Genomic DNA, 16,884 nt, shown 5'->3' with positions numbered 1-16,884 from the left:
TATGGACCCGAGCACGGGCAAGCCGGTCAATCCACAGAACTTGTGCAACAACCCTTTCTACGGGAACAACGGATACGCCGAGGATATGCTAGTTGCCCAAAATAACAACCTCAGGTCATCATTTGGTAATCACCTATTCGTCACAATTGAGAAAGCAGGACAGACATATGTCCTGGATGCCTGCTGCGGCCCTCAAGCTGGCACTGTCAAATTACAGGACTATCCAGCCGCGGCGATCGATCCGCGCAGCGATAGCGGAGGCAGCCCCGGAACGCTCCTCGACGTCATAGATGGCATCGGTGTAAACCACCTCATCGTCTCTCGAGCCCTCGAAAGAGCCAAGCCTCCACCCAGCTCCGTTCTTATGATCGATCAGGTTCCCAAACTGGACCCAACAGGCACATGGAACGCGCCATTTTTTGCTTCACCAGCCCAGAATTATTCCATTTCTGCGACCTGGACTTTGATCCCAACCGGGCATTCAGACAAAACTATCAATATTGACGTGTTTCGATATATGGATACATTCATACCGCGTCTCGTGACGACCGTGCAAACGGCATACGCCATGCGTGTTGCGACTATTAAGAATCAGTGGGTCATTGAGACGTCAAACGAGGGGTTGAGTGATGGCGTCACGGGAAGCATTCGAATTTTCTGCAATCCGTATGCGGGATATCTGGCTGTTGTCAGGTCGAACGAGCTCAAAGCGGTTGACACATCGACGCTGAAGGATAATCTTAAGATTCTTTTGGACAAGAGCTTGTCCCCAACGGGGAAGACGTGGATCCAGAATATTGACACTGACAAAAGTCTTCCGATCAAAGTGAATCAATCATTTACGATTACTATAACGGTGAGATGAGACCTCCTTCTCAAAGTAAACTCTCTATTATAATCAGGAGGCTTTTACTAATTCACAATTAGCCCACAATAGTGGCACAGCATGTGTGGAGAGGGTATACAATCAAAGGTCCACGAGGGGTGAATTTTATATCGTGCTCTGTTTTGCCATGAAGGAGAAGCTAATTTGTTTTACAGCATGCCTTATTCCTCGGAGCCAAGCAGATGTCTGACAATACGGTCCAGTTCAACTTTTTGGCTCGGTCGTCTGGCTTTGAAATGATAACTATAGCGATGTATGATGGTAACTTGGATGTGGATACCCGCATTGTCAATGTGTGGCTTCAGGATTAATGCGCAAGGAGCTTTTTGTTTGTCTCGTATTGTTAAGTGAAGGTTTATTGAACGGAAAATGTTCTCAATTGGCAGAAGAACCGACAGTGGGTATAATTTGACAAAGTTACCGAGGAAGAAAGAGTTGAGTTATTTAATCCTATGCTACATACGGCGGTCGATAGCGTTCATCGGGGGAAAAACACCCCTTCGCCGTACACTAAAGTTTACCGTCTAGTAAACCGTTTTCTGTATCGTAAGCTCTACATCGATTGAAAAACAGGTAGAAACATAATTGGAAAGACAAATGAAAGATGACTAGAGAAATACGTCCTAAGATAGCAGGATTGAAGCTTAACCACCTGGGCATAGAACTTTGCGGTACTACAGTACCGGCCCCCTCCCAAGGGTGTAGTATATAGCATCCCTTGGGTTCAAAGGTCCACTGGAGTAGGATTTATTGTAAATATACAGGTATCGTAATTTTCTACCGGCCAAACAGGAGCAAAATCGGATTTTATTTTCCTGATGAGCGCTATCGGCCGCCGTAGCTACAGTAGGGGAGTAGAGGAACTTGATATGCCGATCCTAGAAACGCACCCGTTAACAATATGGAGATAGGCACAGTCCAGGCCGGTAAATTGCCTGGGACAAACATTACATATTCACAATGTATTCTAATTTCTCTCTTTTGAAAATCTCGTCGCTTTTGCTCCTTCTTTCCCCCTTTTTGTTCCTCACGGGTTGTATTCCAGGGGAGAAAACTTTCATTTGGCCCCCAAGATTAAGGCATAGCATCATACCTAGAACTGGCTAGAGAGTGGGGTCTTTCTTTCCCGTCTGCTTAACACCAGCATTCCCCTGCATTACAAGCAACATGAAGTTTGGTCTTCTCCGCGTTCAAGAAAGCCGTTGGGTGAATAGTCACAATGGCAGATACGCCCACCTTTTCCTTGGTGTATCAATCATCAAGATCGGTCTCCTAGGATATACTTTTGTCTCAATTGAGAATATATATTCACGCTTCGACAATATTCTACTACTGAGGCTGTTGCGAGACGATCTACTAGTATCTGTTTTGCCGAGAGCGAAGTATCATTTATTTTACCTTCTACTATGTGATATCTTCACTATCCAAGCATTTAAACAATTAATATTACATTCTCCTATGATTTGAGCTTGGCTCTCAAGGCGGACATAGCAATACAAATGGCATATAAAACATCCACGGCAACATAACTCTGGAAAGAGGTGACTGAAATCTGTACCCCTTTAACCAAAGCAAGCAAAACGAGATCTTCGTAAGCAGGTCTCAAGATTGATTCCTACGCTATCACATATTATATGACTAATGTCCAAATATCCTTTGAAAATTTCCACTGCGTACGTGGGAAAGTGGAGTGGACCGATCGACACCCACTGGCAGCGCGTTATCAACGGTCAGCGAGGTAGAGCGGATGACATGCGCAACACAGACACACATATTATTATGTAAATTTACTTTTAAATATCGTCAAAGACCTATACGAGTAAAATTTGGTTTATAATATAATCCAACGCGAAGCTTGGGCCAGCCGCAGAGCCAGTATATCCTCTCGGGGATAGCGTTGCGATATAGAAGCACCACTGCTTTGTTCTCCAGCACTATAAGGATTAATTAATCCTCCTCGTTATTCTTTTCGTCAAAGCAGATACACAACGCCGCAATCAACGCCATATCCACCCCGGGTGCTACAATTACTGCATACGTCTGTTGGTCGAAGAAGACATCCCGTCCACTGAGCAGCTTTCGATCAATCTGTGCTACCACAGCATTAGTAGACTCGTCGATGATATCGACTTTGGAATCTATCCAGTTGCCCTTCATCTTTAGCACATGAGTATTGCCTGTAGTTGGGGAGGTGAAGGTAGCGGTCGCCTTAGAGCCGATGACTGCTTATCTGTTAGATTATGAATCGATTTGCCTTAATTAAGAAGAGGGATGAATTCATAAAAAGGGTTAAGGAGTGCAGGAAAGGAACGCACGGCTAAGTCCACTCTTCACCTGGAGTATTTTCTTTCCGTCGGGTGTTTCGGCCGCATAAGTTGAGTGAATGTGGAAATGTTCCTTGACCAGATCGAAGAGATGATTGTTCGAGGTGTCCGTGACCGACTTGCGACCGGATATGCTCATCAGCTTTCCTTTGACCTTGAAAATGGGTTGGCCGTTGGCAAGCTTCACGTCGAAGCTGTCGCCCGTCAGCGACAGGACCTTTTCCTTGATGGCCAAGACCTCAGTTTGGTGGGCAGTGAATTGATCGAAGATAGCGAGGGGTTGCGGAACGGGAGCAAGGTTGACTGAATGCATGATGAACGATCTTTTGCTAGTATTTTTCGTGATGTTTGGTTTGCTGGGTGATGTAAAGAGGAGATGGAGGGGCGGGGAAGTAGATGGATGACGATGAACCTTATCTTATCTGGCAGTCCAGATTCGTAGATCTCATCTATGAGTGTTAGACATCTTGGCTATGTATATGAATATAGTGTCCAAAATGTTGGTAATTCGGTCTAAATGACCAGTTTCCCAGCTAGACGTAAAGCATCCGAAAATAAGCGAAGGAAAAGAAACAATAACAATTCATATACTTTGGCTACGAGTTGAAACGGACCGCAAACATTATGTAACTTGACTAGCTAACTAGTTAAATGCACCATAACAATGGCTAACGCCACCATGATTTGTAATACCACGAGGCACAAGGGCATTATTTTTCTGCCGGTAGTATGAATACGGTCAGGAATTAAAGTAAACAAATACATAAAATCTCTATGTAAAATATATATATTTTACGACATATTTAACGATATTCAATATACAAGTAAGTTAAAAAGGAAATAGAGGCTGATTTAAAAGCACTGCCAAATGTATTTTCAGCCGAATTAATTAGTAAATATGTTAATCTACGGATACCTAAAATCTTTATACCCCTCTACGCTATAATTTCTATCTCGTTATATTTGCTTTCCTACCTAGAGCTGTAAGCAGACTAAGAGGTTTAAAAGATGACATGCCCCCGGCTTGGTGGTTGGTCTAGTGGAGAGATAACTTCCCTTAGACTATGTACGGCGGCCGATAGCGTTCATCGGGTTAAAAAGCCCTTGGTCTCTATAATTAACCGGGTCGGCCCGCCTCTGAAATAGTGTTGCGGCACGCGACTTGGGCACCCCGTTATAGCGTCGGTTTGCTTACCTCTCAGGCTTCTCTTCCTCACGCACACAAATAGCTTGAATACAGCATCATTCTTCCCGTGTATTGCTCGCTTACCCTCTTCTTCGCGTGGTCTCTAGCCACATCAAATAGTATGGGTATCTTCTGATCGTTGCCAGTTCACGTGTCACCCAAACAAAGATTGAATCACCGGCACCGCGACTTTGTTCATACCGATGTTCTTTTAGCATTCTACGGGGCACATATTGTCCCATAATTATGACGTTCCACCTTTACTTATGGCTCTTGAAACTATCATCTACTTTCGCATATTATATTTCCAGGTTGTATCATTTAATCTCACCTATTGCCCTTGGCAATTCTAAAGATAGATCCTCGTCATCAACTACCAGTTATGGGCATGAGCCTTTCGCGACATTCAAAGAACGTGTTTTTCAGCTGTGTTATACAACTCTCGGTACTTCGGATGCCAAGTTTATAATTGAGCTCATGCGAGGAAGCAGCTTCGACCGGGTGATTGGTGTCTTTGTGGTTGACGGTCAAAAGCCACTTATCGATCACTACGTTCTTCGCATTCCGTATTTTGACGACGCAAACCTAGCTAATAATCTTGCGCCCCTAAAGTTTCTTCTCGAAAGGACAACAATACCGATTCCCGAGGTTATTCAATTCGATACAACAACTTCCAATCCCTTGGGTGGGCCATATGCGATAATGACGCGTCTTTCTGGCTCGTCGCTTCGGCCATCATACCCAAAACTGCGCTATGAAATAAAAGTTGCGATTTCTAAAGACCTTGGTAAGGTCTACGCTGAGCTACATTCGATCAGAAGTGTTACTAGTGGTAAACTTATCTTATCAGCTTCAAATTCTCGGGGAACCTTAGCTCCCGGGGCTGTGGTGATTCAGCCTCTAGATAAACTGGACACCGATATGGTGGTACCGTATCAAAGTTGACATGCTAGTAAGACCACTTTCAACACCATATGCGCAATCCTTGAGCATCAGAAAGAACTAGCTATTTCCCGAGGCCCCAGTGCTGACTATGAGCTGCATTTCTTTAAGCGATTTTCCATCATAGCATCAGAGATGAATGATCTCGGGATGCTAGAAGTAAATGGCTACTGTCTTTATCATCTTGATTTGAAGGCTCGGAATATCTCAGTACAGCAAAAGACTATCACCAGTATACTCGATTGGGATGACGCACTCTTTGCTCCCCTCTTCATATCGTGTGCCTCAGCCGATGTGGCTTTGGGCGTGGGACTTGAACAAGAATGATGACGAAAATGAGCGACTTGCAGGGAAATTCCATCAAATTCCGAGTCCCGTCAACTCAAGGAGCTATTCGAGGAAGCCTCTGGGCCAATATATCTTCGCTATGCGTATTCTCCCCAATATCGATTGGCTCACACGCTCTTTAAATACTGCATCATTCCAATCGCTACTCAACAAGATTTTGATGCAGTTGCCCTCCTTCCGAGCGAGTGGCTGAATTACGGGACTCTCTTAATTCACCAGATGGTCCCAAAGTCCTGGGTGGCCAATTGTAATGGATCCGCCTGCTCCAGAAGGACTATATACATAAGGATTGATGGATAGGGCAGGGATGGATAATATAAGTGCGGTAACAAGTAAGAGCCAGGGATTCAATCGCGTATTCGCCATCTATTGGTACCAGGGCCGGTGAAGCAGGGTGTGATGAGGTGCCTATGATCTACTAGAATAGAGAAGAGTGCGAAGAACAACGAATAACAACGTTGAGGAAAGGAAAAGAAGAGAGAGAGCTATGCTACATACATGTAGGCGGATGCCACACTCCAGGCCAATCATCTGATTGGCCTGCATCCGAGAGTGGGTCAAACCGCACAGACGTGCAAACAGTGCAAACATACCCGTCCCGAGTCTTCCTCCATGTAGTTATACTACACAGGGTGGTGTTAAAGAGTCAGACACCTTCGAACATACAGATAAACAAGTGATTTATAAGTAAGGCTGATTTATCTCTTATTTTCTTATCCTAGTGAATTAATATTTATAACTCTGTAATCCCATATATATTTCAAGTTCTATCTCTACCTAAGTTCATACACTTCGTACCTAACTTCTACCTTATTTTCACCTACCTTTCACTATACCCGCATATCCTTATCAATAGGTAAGAGTATTAGTTAAGAAATTAGAGGCTCTTTCGCAAATTATAGCTATAGAACATCCGAGATATAAGACAGCGCTAGGCCCGGCCGGGGGAGAGCCAGTCAACATACACACATATTCTAGTGGAGTATTACTTGACTGACCTTGACACGTAGAACTACATTCGACAATTCACATGGTTTGTAATGGACAAATACACAAACAAGACTCTTCCAGCTGATTTCAATGTTCCTCTCAAGGCACTGAGAATGCACACAGACCATTGTATTGAAACCCTGCGATTAGTCTTGATGTGTCAGTCGGATGTCACCCCAGTCAAATGGAGCGCTAGAACGCCTCAAATTCCAGAGGCGGATTTCAATTCGCATCACAAGTGTCGTAACTTCGATGCTATTGTTACCTGGAACAAAGCGCATGCAGTCAAGTCTTGGGAGGTCCGCCCGCTCATCATGATCATCTGTCTGGGCATTTAGAATAGAAAATGTAAACATGTATGTACTATACGTACTACGATATCTTGCTAGGAATTTAGTGTTTGAAGTAGCGTTTGATTAATTAACCCTACTCAGGTCCTCTCATTACAAGCTCTTCAAAAAAGGCCTGACTTGTGGCTTCTCTGCCCAGGAAATCGCTCAATGTTTTCATCTCCGGCTGACTGCCTCCTTTCCCGAGGGCCATACGACGGTATCCTCGGCCTTGTTCCGGGTTTAACGGATCTGACTTAAAGGTAGAGTAGAAGATGTCTAATGCATAGACCTCGGCCAAAAGGTAGCTGTAGTATCCGGCTCCGTAGTCACTAAGTAGATGGAAGAACGTGGCGTAGCCATGTCCCCAGTCATTTCCTTCTGTATCTGTTGTTTCACCACTCGGTCCTGCCATCTGGGTAATGCTCTGCCAAAGAGAATTGTAGGTACCTGAAATATTTGTATTGATAATACTGGTGTGCGACGGCGGCTGATGGATATGTAAATCAAAGATAGAGACATGAAGTTGTCGAAGATAGAAAAGTCCAGTATTTACCCTCTTGGATCTGATGAAATTGTCCACCATCGATTGCGGAATGGGCTCTCCTGTATCGTAGTGGTGACTGAGTGACTGAAGTGGAGGAAGCCAGCATCAGTTCTCTAACATTTTACTAGGTGTTTCGCAGAAATCAAGCACTGTCATTGTTCCATGGAAGCGGGAGTAGCGAGTTTTGCTGACTAGATCATGGATACCGTGGCCCAGCTCATGGAATAGTGTCACCATGTCCGAGTGGTGAAGAAGACAAGGCTTGGTTCCTGCGGGTTTGGCAAAACTGCATAATAGAACGGTCGATGGGTAACTTCGATCGCCATTTTCATATTCGAATCCCTAGTAGACTTTAGGTTAGTACAATGGACGAAAAGAATATAACAAGTAGCCAGCCCATGGAGCTTACTGGTTGAAGGTTGATATTGCATGGATGGCCACGCTTTCCATCACGAGGGTAGATATCAAGATAAAGATATCCCACAAATTCACCACCGTCGTTATCATCGTCCCAAACGTGGAAGATGCGCACATCAGCATGCCATATTAGATCTTTTCTCTGATTGATGGCATCTACTTCGTAGAAGACGAGCCCAAATAGCTTGGAGAAAATATCGAGCATGCCCTCGAGTGTCTTGCTAAGAGATGTGAACTGGGCAATTTTCTCCTGATCTATCTGATAATTCTTTTCCAGTAACAGGCGGTTATAGTAGCGATGGTCCCATAGGCAGTATTGTTCACCTCCCGCAGGTTCCTCTCCCATATCAGATGTTTTCAATGCTTTCAGTCGCTTAATTTCCTCGGCACCGCGATCGGCTAACCTGCATCGCAAATCATCCAGAAACGAATTGACCTTTTCCGGGCAAGTGACTAATCTGTCCTCCAGCTGATAAGCCGCATAGTTGACATACCCAAGCAGTCGCGCTGCCTCATCACGCAGAATCATCATCTCTCGGAACAACGGCACATTGCCCTTGCACTTATTCTCAAATGCTAGGAAGAGTCGCTTTCTGGTGTCGCTTTTCCTCGCATTATCAATAATGGGGAAATAGTCCGCATACTGCAGTGTGACCTTGACCATACCATCCTGCTCCGAATCTCTCTCTAACCTGTCAATCACATCTGCCGGCACACCGTCCAAGTCCTGAATCGAGACCCATATTTCGCCCCTGCCCGAGATTACTCTGAAACTCGACGCTAAGGGCAATCATCCGCTTCTTGATTTCCTTGAATCGAATGCGCTGTGGCCCATGCTCAAGACTCAGTCCGTTGGCAACATACTTCCTGTGTTCACTATTAAGGTAATGGAGTGACTGTATGTCTAAGTTCTGTGATGAGGGGTCGTCTTTAACGGTGTCAACTATTTTAAATAAGTCGTCGCGCAAGTACTTTCGATTTCGAATTCTTCAAGCTGCTGGGCTACCTCGCGAGAAGCGGCGCAGAGCTCCGCACTGGGACTGGCATATTGGTAGAACTTGAGAATGTTCGTCCCGAGAGATACCCTATTTTCGTCATAGGCTAGCGGTGCAATACCAGTCTCCCATGAAATCTCTGTATCGGCTATATTAACCAGATGATCGTGTAGATTTCTAGACTGCGCGAGAAGGCGGTCCACGGAGTCTCTAACATAGGCCGGAGTGTGGGGAGAGGGGCGGAACGGTCTGAGGGGGTCTCCTGAAGGGGTGTGAAGTCGCCATTGTGTTACTTTGGTTAACCCCGAAACTCGTGTCAGTGCTGCTGGAGATGGGCCTTAACTAAATAGATCGCTGGTGCATCTCCTCTCTGGAGCCCAGACTGCCTATATATGTAAGCACTATACCCCTGTCCATGTGACACCGTGATGTGGTAATGCAGCTAATGGCAAATCATAGTCACTGGATAACGTTGTTGCAGCTATTACTAATATGTACAAAGAAAGTCCCCAACCTGAGGCTATGGGGGCGAACGATGGTTACATCAAACAAACAAAGAAAGTGGGTTTGCAACGTAAATCACCACCCAATCACCTCATACATACACCATGTGAAATGGTCACTTTTCTATCCTTTTTAGAGCTGCCCACGATACAATATATCATCATATTTTTGGATTATCGTTTACCGTATCGTATACCTGAAGTCCTTACAATAATATCGTCCAAAAATATCATTAATTTAAACCATACTTAGCTAGTTACGATACAATACTATTGGCCTTGTATATGAGGTGTCCAGGCATCAAGGTGTCAAGGCATGAATTCACGGTCGCTCCTTCCTTTATTGATGCGCGTCCAATGATCCATCGATAAGGATATGAAGCCCTAATCGGCGAGCCCTAGTTCCCTTTATGGTAATGCCCTTTTATCCCGCGTTCGACAAGGTCTTCTATGGATTCCCCTGATCTTTGGAACTCACATTTGCTTCACAGCACTTGCCTTGCTTGGGCTGCGGATCCATTTGCCAACAATGCCTTCTTTCCAGGACCTCCCCGATGAGCTTCTCAAGCATACCCTATCCTTCCTCGTCGCGCCTGAAGCACCCCAGTGGCAGATTTGGCACGAATTTCAGACCGAACAGATAAAGGGCAACTACCCAGACCACGAGGAAGATCAGAATGAAGGTGATGGCGTCGCGTCTCTATACAGTCTGTGTCTAGTTTCGAAGCGATTTCGCGATATTGCGCAACCTCTTCTATTTCTGGACTTCTCCGATGATGGTGTGCTTGGGAATACAGAGGAAACCGTGCGCTTTGCGAACTGCCTCTATCGGTACCCAGAGCTCGGTCAATTTGTCCAAGACGTCACAATATGCCGCCCGTTTTTTTTCGATGACCCGGATGAGGAGGCGTTTAACGAACCTCTGACCGCCGAACTCTCCGAAGAAGACATCGAAATTTACATGAGAGCGATCAAGGAGCTCAATCTAGGCGCCGAGGAAGAGAAGTGGATTTCTGCTATGAAGGAGTGCAACCTCGCTGTTTTCGCTGCCTTGGTCCTCAACAAAACTCCCAACCTTCGACGCTTGATTATTCCAGGCGGGCTAGATTCGTTGAACCCTTACACCCACCTCTTCCGTCATAACCCTTCATTTCTGCACAGGCTCGAGTGTTTGGGTGTGATGGGCAAAGACGAGTATGATGGTCATGATATTACATCCTATAGCGACTTTTTCGCCCTACCTAACCTAAAGATCGCCATGATTGAGGATGGTGATCTCCAAAGTACAACGAACCCAGTAACATGGGAACCGGGTTCTTTCAACATCAAGGAGCTCATTTTCCACGGCTGTGTCCTTGACGGTCCATCCATGAGTACATTCATACGGGCATGCAAAGATCTGAAATACTTCTTGTTCGACAACTTTAAGGCCCACGTCGAGATCACTGACCGTCCGCAAAAGGGATCAATGTTCAATGCAGCCGATGCCCACAAAGCTCTCCTCGATCATAAGGAAACCCTGGAATATATGCGTGTCGATCTTCCCAGGTCGGAGCGTGATCTTGAAGATTGGCAGCGATTCATTTCCAGCCGTGCCAAAATGGGTCCTTTACGCGATTTCACGGCACTTAAATCTATCCGTATTCAACAAGCGCTAGTTTCAGTCCACCCTCAACTACCACCTGCGCTCAAGAAACTGTCGATTCCCGACTGCAATTCTTCCGTCATTAATCTCGTTAAAAATATTGCCAAGGATTGCAAGAAGGGTCTGTACCCGGACTTTGTCGACTTCAAAATGTTCGCTCCTGATATCACACAACCCATACAGCTTCCTGGGCAAGTCATTCCAGAGGGCAAAACTCCAGCACAAGCTCATGAAGCCCTGGTGGATCTATTCATAGGCACCAATGTCAATTTCCTGATAGCGCCAAGCACGTCCAGTCCTGATGACTTTATGGATGAGTATGACGATGATGACGATTTTGATGATGATTTTGACGATGGGTTTGACGATGGGTTTGACGATGATTTTGACGATGAAGAAGAATTAGACCTTGAACGTCTCAGGGAGACAATGATTAATGCACGTTTGGGCGCAGGTGGACGAGGAGGAGCTGGAAGAGGAGCTGCACGGGGTGGAGCTGCAAGAGGTGGGTCTACACGGGGCGGAGCTGGAAGGGGTGGACCTGGTCCCAACGGCCCTATGCCCCCAGAGCTTTTGGATTACTTTATGAACCGCGCTATGCAGGATCCTGATTTCGCACACCTATTCCCACAACCCGCAGGAGGCTCCCGGAGAGCTCCCGGGGGACCTCGGGCACCTCGATGAACAATCCGATCAAGTCTGGGAAACTGATGACAGTGAATGAACAGCTCCATGACGTGACCTTGTTTGAAAGATGGTTGTCATTTATTTCCAATCAAATATCCTTAATGCATATATCTTCTAAATGTGCCTCTGCTCATGTGCAACGCCGTGATTTGTTGTAAAAGCATGTCATGAATTTCCAGCGCGTCCTTGATTGAACACTTTAGGAAACGAAGTACGTACAGGAGGAAGGAAAGCGGGATTTCGCCGAGTTAGCATCTAGCATACTTTGAAAGCTGGTCCAGCGTAGTTTTACAGAGATCAAAGAATGAATTAGCCGCAGACTGCGTGTGAAATCAGATGAAGCGGCCGCTCTTCGACAGCCACTCAGCGACGTAGTCGAAACAAGTGACAACGGTGTTACCGAATTCGCCGGGGTAAGATTCGCACTCAGTACATGTGATGATAAGATGCTGGGCACCTTGAACAAAAGCAATAGCGGTGTCATTACTCTTGACAGCCGCAAGGTGAATCTTTTCAGCATTCAGATACTCATAGTGACCCGTCATACCCATATTCAGAAGAGGAACGCTAACCCCCTTGATCGAAGAGACTGGTGCCATTTGGGTCGAATCAAAATCAATACCGGTAAATCCGTCAGCTTGAATGGTGAAGTTGTCGTTCGCTCGAATGGCGAGGGTAGACAGGTAGCGACGAATGGTAGTCTTGACAGCGGCTTCCTCCCACGACTCAGAAATATCAGTCCAGCCAGACGGCACGCGAACGGAGGGAACAATCTGCTTTGTTGTACCATTCTTCTCGAGTAGAGTCCATGGATATGTAGTGTGATGCAAAGTGCGTACATCCTGGTTGATTATGAGGTTGTCAGGGCCGAGATAAAGGGCGGATGGAATTGTAAAAGGCTCATCATCGGCGAACATTCCCTCGCCCGCTTCAATGGCTTTTAGTCTTTTTTGGGCGTGCTTTAAGATACGATTATTGCGAGCGACCACAGCCTTTTGGAACCCAGACTTGAATTCGGCAGTGTAGTTACACTGGGTATTGTTTGAGAAGCCGTTGGCAGGATTCCAAACACTAAGCGAGTAGTTTTGCTTGTGGGAGTTGTTCTCATCTAGAATTGCTGGGTTGAGACTTAAGAACCCCATAGTCGAGATACCATAATTGGCATCTAACAGAATTAGACCGTCCGCAGGGCTGAGATCATTCATACTATCAGAGCATGGATAGATCTTCTCCGGGCCATTGCACGCAGAAGCACCATTCTCAGCAATATTTTGGTAAGCAGCCATCATCGCACCGCCACCACTGTGACCCAGAATCACTGTCTTGTCGATATAGCTCTGGTTACGCAGCCAAGCCAATCCGGTGCTTGCCTGTGTCATCATGTCTTCGAAGTTGAGGTCTGACATATACCCGGACTTGCTAGCTTCGTTGTTTGCGCAAAAGACAGTAAACCCACGTTCTTGGAGAGCCGTACAGGCGACGAATGATGTATAATCCTGTTCAGCGTGCATTACGTAGATGCCGAGACGAGATCTCTCGCTTGTGACATTGGGGCGATACAAAGCACCAAGAACGCCGGTTTCATCGAAGTCCTTCAAAATTGGGAGTGGCTGCTGGGCGGCGAAAACATCCTGGGCGAGGGCAGCAAACGTGGTCAGGGTAGCCACAGCCGATGGTTTTGAGAAGATCATACTGCGCTAGTTGAGAGGGAGATGTAAAATAAGGTCAAATGGGGATATCTCAAGGAAAACGATTGTTGCCCCAGCGCTTATTGAAAGCTCGAATCACAAGAAGGGACTCATGGGCTTTTATGTCCATATTTCCCTTGCACAGTTTTAAGCAGTTAATAGGCTATGACTTTATGCATGTACTCCTCTGTGGGACGTGTGTCCCGTTTAGGAAATAAGACTTAAGCCCGGCCTGACGATCACTTGCTTCCCGATCTTATGTGTGGGCATGACAGTGCTCGTCAGGAGCAATAATGGGTTAGTGGGATCCACTTGAACATGGTCTGCAATGAAATCCGGGGCAAATTCCCTGATACGACCTTTAACTCCGGTCTCCCCACAAGGAATAAATAACCCTGACAGAATGGACGTCATATGCATCAATATTTCCACCGGGTAATATTTAACGCGACAATTTGAAGTTTGTATTGTGGAACCAATGTGGAGGTGGAGCGGTCCCCCTCCCTTCGCTCTGTGTCCATATCCTGCTAATTGCTCGAACTAGGAACAAGAATGGCTTAGTCTCCGCAATATTTGTTGGTTGTCCTGGTTTGATTTCCAAAAGGACTCTGAATCATCTCCCCGCTCAAGAGTTCAATCAATCCGTCAACCATGCAGCACTTCGGCAGTTCATGGTTATAGCTTCTGGCTGTTTTCAACTTGGTCTGCACTATGCATATACGCGAATGCGCTTGGTTGTCTGATTCTACTGACCAAGAAAGAGATTTTTTGATGTTTTTATTAACGCTTTCGACGATTCACTGGTCCGTTGAAACATGACATCTTCATCACATTCAACAGCTGGAGTGGTACTACTACCTATTGAAAGTGATCGCAATGTTCGACCTCTAGTATGAATATATTTATCCCCCAAACGCACCGTGCACGAAGATCTAGTACATCAAATACTACGCAAGCACTCAAGTGGAGGAAGATGGCTACTTGACATTTGATTACTTGTTGCGGGTTTTCAAGTTCTCTGCTTTATAGTACTAGTATACCACCGGAATCCGACAATTAAATGCCCAATGACCCACTAAGTAGGTAACCAAGTTGGAAGTAAATTTGAGCTTCGATTTGTCTGCTTCATATATTCTGAGCTGCAACATCGATGTAAAATACGAATAGGGCTAGGTGTGGTATCACGCCTTGAGGAACTTCTTCGGATTGTTTCCTTGATAGTGTAAGCACCATATACATCTTCCTTGTGTGGCGATATATTTTATGTTTGCTCATCCAGCGTCTCCTCTGCTATAATCAAATCCGCAAGGTGCTCTGCGATGGCAGTGCCCATGAAGTCATACCCCTTAGCTGTCATATGAAGGCCGTCATCGAACATCTCTTCCCTCCATTCTTCAGTGGCATCATGATAGGGAATTTTGGAGCGCAGGTCAAAGGCGTAACTAAAAGGTGGTCAAAATGAGCTTCATGGAGGTAGCGATAGAACAGCAGGAACTCACAATCCCTTCGCCTGGTGAGCGAGAATACTCGCGTTCAGTACATCTCGTCTACCGTCAAGCCTTGCCGAGCGAGTTTTGCACTCAGGTACAGTCAAAGCTAGAACCTTCGCTCCTGATTCCAATGCAACATTCCAAGACACCTGGAGCGCAGCGTATATCTTGTCAGCCGGATGGCTATACCCTATATCGCTACAATACGAAGCAGATCCATGGTCAGTAACAGCATCGTGAGGCTCAATAATATGGTGGAGAGACTTACTTGGTCCCACCGAGACAAATAACCCAATCATATTTGGCTTCGGCGCATTTTCCTTGCATCCGGGATAAGAATGACCCTGGGGGAAATACAACGAGGTCACCTGGGAGACCGGATATATATGTCATGACTTTCAGCCCTGGGATCTTCGACTTCAAGGTCTCCTTCAGTTTATCATCATAAGGGTGGTATTCCGTGCCCCAGGCGAAGTACCCAGCGGTTAAAGAGTTCCCGAAACACAAAATTGACAATGGTTTTGGCATGATGGCAGACCCCGACTTTGACTCGGATCGTGTGGTGCTCTTGGATTGTCGCGAATCAGTGATGGATTCAAAAGAGAGTTGGGATTTAGGCAGCTGGTTGAGAGTTGAAGAGCGGCGCTAATACCCTGCGATATTAGGTAGTAAACAGGCCTGATCGGGGATAGCGTGTATTGTAGCCTGATCTCTCGGGCATCAACATTCCTTCCCCCCTGAGTGTCATTTGAGCCTCATCCAGCCCCTCCAGTTCAGGATGAATCTACATTTCCAGTCCACGCCTCAGCTCTCCACATGGGAATGCTCTGGAGCTCCACCGACGAAACACCGTGGCGTCTATCTCAATGAAACCTTGGGTATCCGGAGCGATTACGGGCAACACACTCCATTGGACGCTCAGTCCTTTCGAGCCGCCATTTAGTCGGCCTCCAGAATAGGCTTAGACTTGCCCGCTGCTATTAAATATCCCTTTCACCCACTCAAAATGCGATGGACAATTGCAGTTTTTTCTCAACATACAGATTCTAAATTCGAAAATGACTGAAACGAAAGCTCGCCCACGGAATTTCAAAATTCTTCCAGCGACGCCAGATGACTTCTTAGCCCTGGCCGAGGTAGAAGCTGTCTCCAATATAGAAGCAAACCAAACTCCACTAGAGTCAAATGTCTCATACATAATGTTTAGCCACCCAAGCGATGTGCAAATTCAAAAGCGAGCAGAGGGCCTTGAGAAAACCTCAAAAGAAGACCCAGCCATGAAATCCTACAAAGCAGTCGTTGAAGACGAGAACGGCCGGGAGAAGATCGTTGCTTGGGCGCAATGGGGATTCTACACCGAAATCCAACCGATAAAAGAGTGGGAGAATATAGAGTGGTCCCCACCTGCCAATGGAGAAGCTTGCAATCATTGTATCGGAGCTATGACGAACATCAGAAAGAAATACATGACCGGCAAGCGGCATGCATGTAAGTCATTGTGGATATGAATCTGTTATAGCGCTCGGCTTCAAGTTCTTGGAGACATGGCTGAGACAAATATAGATCTGCAGGTACTTGCGACGCTTCCGGAGTACCGTTGCCAAGGGATTGGGTCAGCCCTTCTCAAAGATGGGATCGCTGAAGCTAAGGAGAAAAGATTGGATGATTTCTTTCTCACGGCCTCTGCTGACGGTCACGATCTCTATGTGAAATTTGGATTCAAGGATATCGAACTTGTTGAGATGGATATCATCCAATTCGGAGGAGTTGGAAACGCCAATGTCATGGCTATGGGACGATTTGATAGTATTGAGGCGTAACCATCATGATTCTCCCTTCTCGGACACCATGTTATTGTCACTATATCGATATCCGAAGCAGGTGTAAACGGACCAACCCGCAGTGTC

The 16,884-nt window shown here is 46.0% G+C and overlaps 8 protein-coding genes across 8 annotated transcripts; 4 read left to right on the top strand and 4 right to left on the bottom strand.

The window, feature by feature from the left end:
• Window position 1: 1 nt before the first annotated feature.
• Window positions 2-865, top strand: N7478_011973 (uncharacterized protein; the record flags this gene model as incomplete). Its single annotated transcript, XM_056928187.1, has 1 exon — window positions 2-865. The coding sequence occupies one exon, from the start codon at window positions 2-4 to the stop codon at window positions 863-865; it is 864 nt and encodes a 287-aa protein (XP_056773914.1).
• A 1,968-nt stretch (window positions 866-2,833) lies between these two features.
• N7478_011972 (LURP-one-related/scramblase family protein) lies at window positions 2,834-3,523 on the bottom strand (the record flags this gene model as incomplete). The annotated part of the gene is made up of 2 exons (XM_056928186.1): window positions 2,834-3,108; window positions 3,202-3,523. The coding sequence occupies 2 exons, from the start codon at window positions 3,521-3,523 to the stop codon at window positions 2,834-2,836; spliced, it is 597 nt and encodes a 198-aa protein (XP_056773913.1).
• A 1,350-nt stretch (window positions 3,524-4,873) lies between these two features.
• On the top strand, window positions 4,874-5,341 carry N7478_011971 (uncharacterized protein; the record flags this gene model as incomplete). The annotated part of the gene is made up of 1 exon (XM_056928185.1): window positions 4,874-5,341. The coding sequence occupies one exon, from the start codon at window positions 4,874-4,876 to the stop codon at window positions 5,339-5,341; it is 468 nt and encodes a 155-aa protein (XP_056773912.1).
• Window positions 5,342-6,822: 1,481 nt separating this feature from the next.
• Window positions 6,823-9,181, bottom strand: N7478_011970 (M3 family metallopeptidase; the record flags this gene model as incomplete). Its single annotated transcript, XM_056928184.1, has 8 exons — window positions 6,823-7,002; window positions 7,050-7,061; window positions 7,124-7,611; window positions 7,678-7,894; window positions 7,962-8,674; window positions 8,736-8,897; window positions 8,942-9,054; window positions 9,123-9,181. The coding sequence occupies 8 exons, from the start codon at window positions 9,179-9,181 to the stop codon at window positions 6,823-6,825; spliced, it is 1,944 nt and encodes a 647-aa protein (XP_056773911.1).
• Window positions 9,182-9,996: 815 nt separating this feature from the next.
• N7478_011969 (uncharacterized protein) lies at window positions 9,997-11,796 on the top strand (the record flags this gene model as incomplete). The annotated part of the gene is made up of 1 exon (XM_056928183.1): window positions 9,997-11,796. The coding sequence occupies one exon, from the start codon at window positions 9,997-9,999 to the stop codon at window positions 11,794-11,796; it is 1,800 nt and encodes a 599-aa protein (XP_056773910.1).
• Window positions 11,797-12,131: 335 nt separating this feature from the next.
• Window positions 12,132-13,490, bottom strand: N7478_011968 (alpha/beta hydrolase family protein; the record flags this gene model as incomplete). The annotated part of the gene is made up of 1 exon (XM_056928182.1): window positions 12,132-13,490. The coding sequence occupies one exon, from the start codon at window positions 13,488-13,490 to the stop codon at window positions 12,132-12,134; it is 1,359 nt and encodes a 452-aa protein (XP_056773909.1).
• A 1,258-nt stretch (window positions 13,491-14,748) lies between these two features.
• On the bottom strand, window positions 14,749-15,505 carry N7478_011967 (SGNH/GDSL hydrolase family protein; the record flags this gene model as incomplete). Its single annotated transcript, XM_056928181.1, has 3 exons — window positions 14,749-14,929; window positions 14,987-15,175; window positions 15,246-15,505. 3 exons carry the CDS (start codon window positions 15,503-15,505, stop codon window positions 14,749-14,751), a joined length of 630 nt encoding a protein of 209 aa, XP_056773908.1.
• A 530-nt stretch (window positions 15,506-16,035) lies between these two features.
• N7478_011966 (uncharacterized protein) lies at window positions 16,036-16,797 on the top strand (the record flags this gene model as incomplete). The annotated part of the gene is made up of 2 exons (XM_056928180.1): window positions 16,036-16,465; window positions 16,541-16,797. 2 exons carry the CDS (start codon window positions 16,036-16,038, stop codon window positions 16,795-16,797), a joined length of 687 nt encoding a protein of 228 aa, XP_056773907.1.
• Window positions 16,798-16,884: the final 87 nt, after the last annotated feature.

This window comes from Penicillium angulare (genome assembly GCF_028827245.1).
Source record: "Penicillium angulare strain IBT 27051 chromosome Unknown utg000009l_segment0_segment0, whole genome shotgun sequence".
NCBI classification, from domain to species: domain Eukaryota; kingdom Fungi; phylum Ascomycota; class Eurotiomycetes; order Eurotiales; family Aspergillaceae; genus Penicillium; species Penicillium angulare.
The sequence above is the reverse complement of the archived record's forward strand: the minus strand, read 5'-3'. Positions and strand labels throughout refer to the sequence as shown.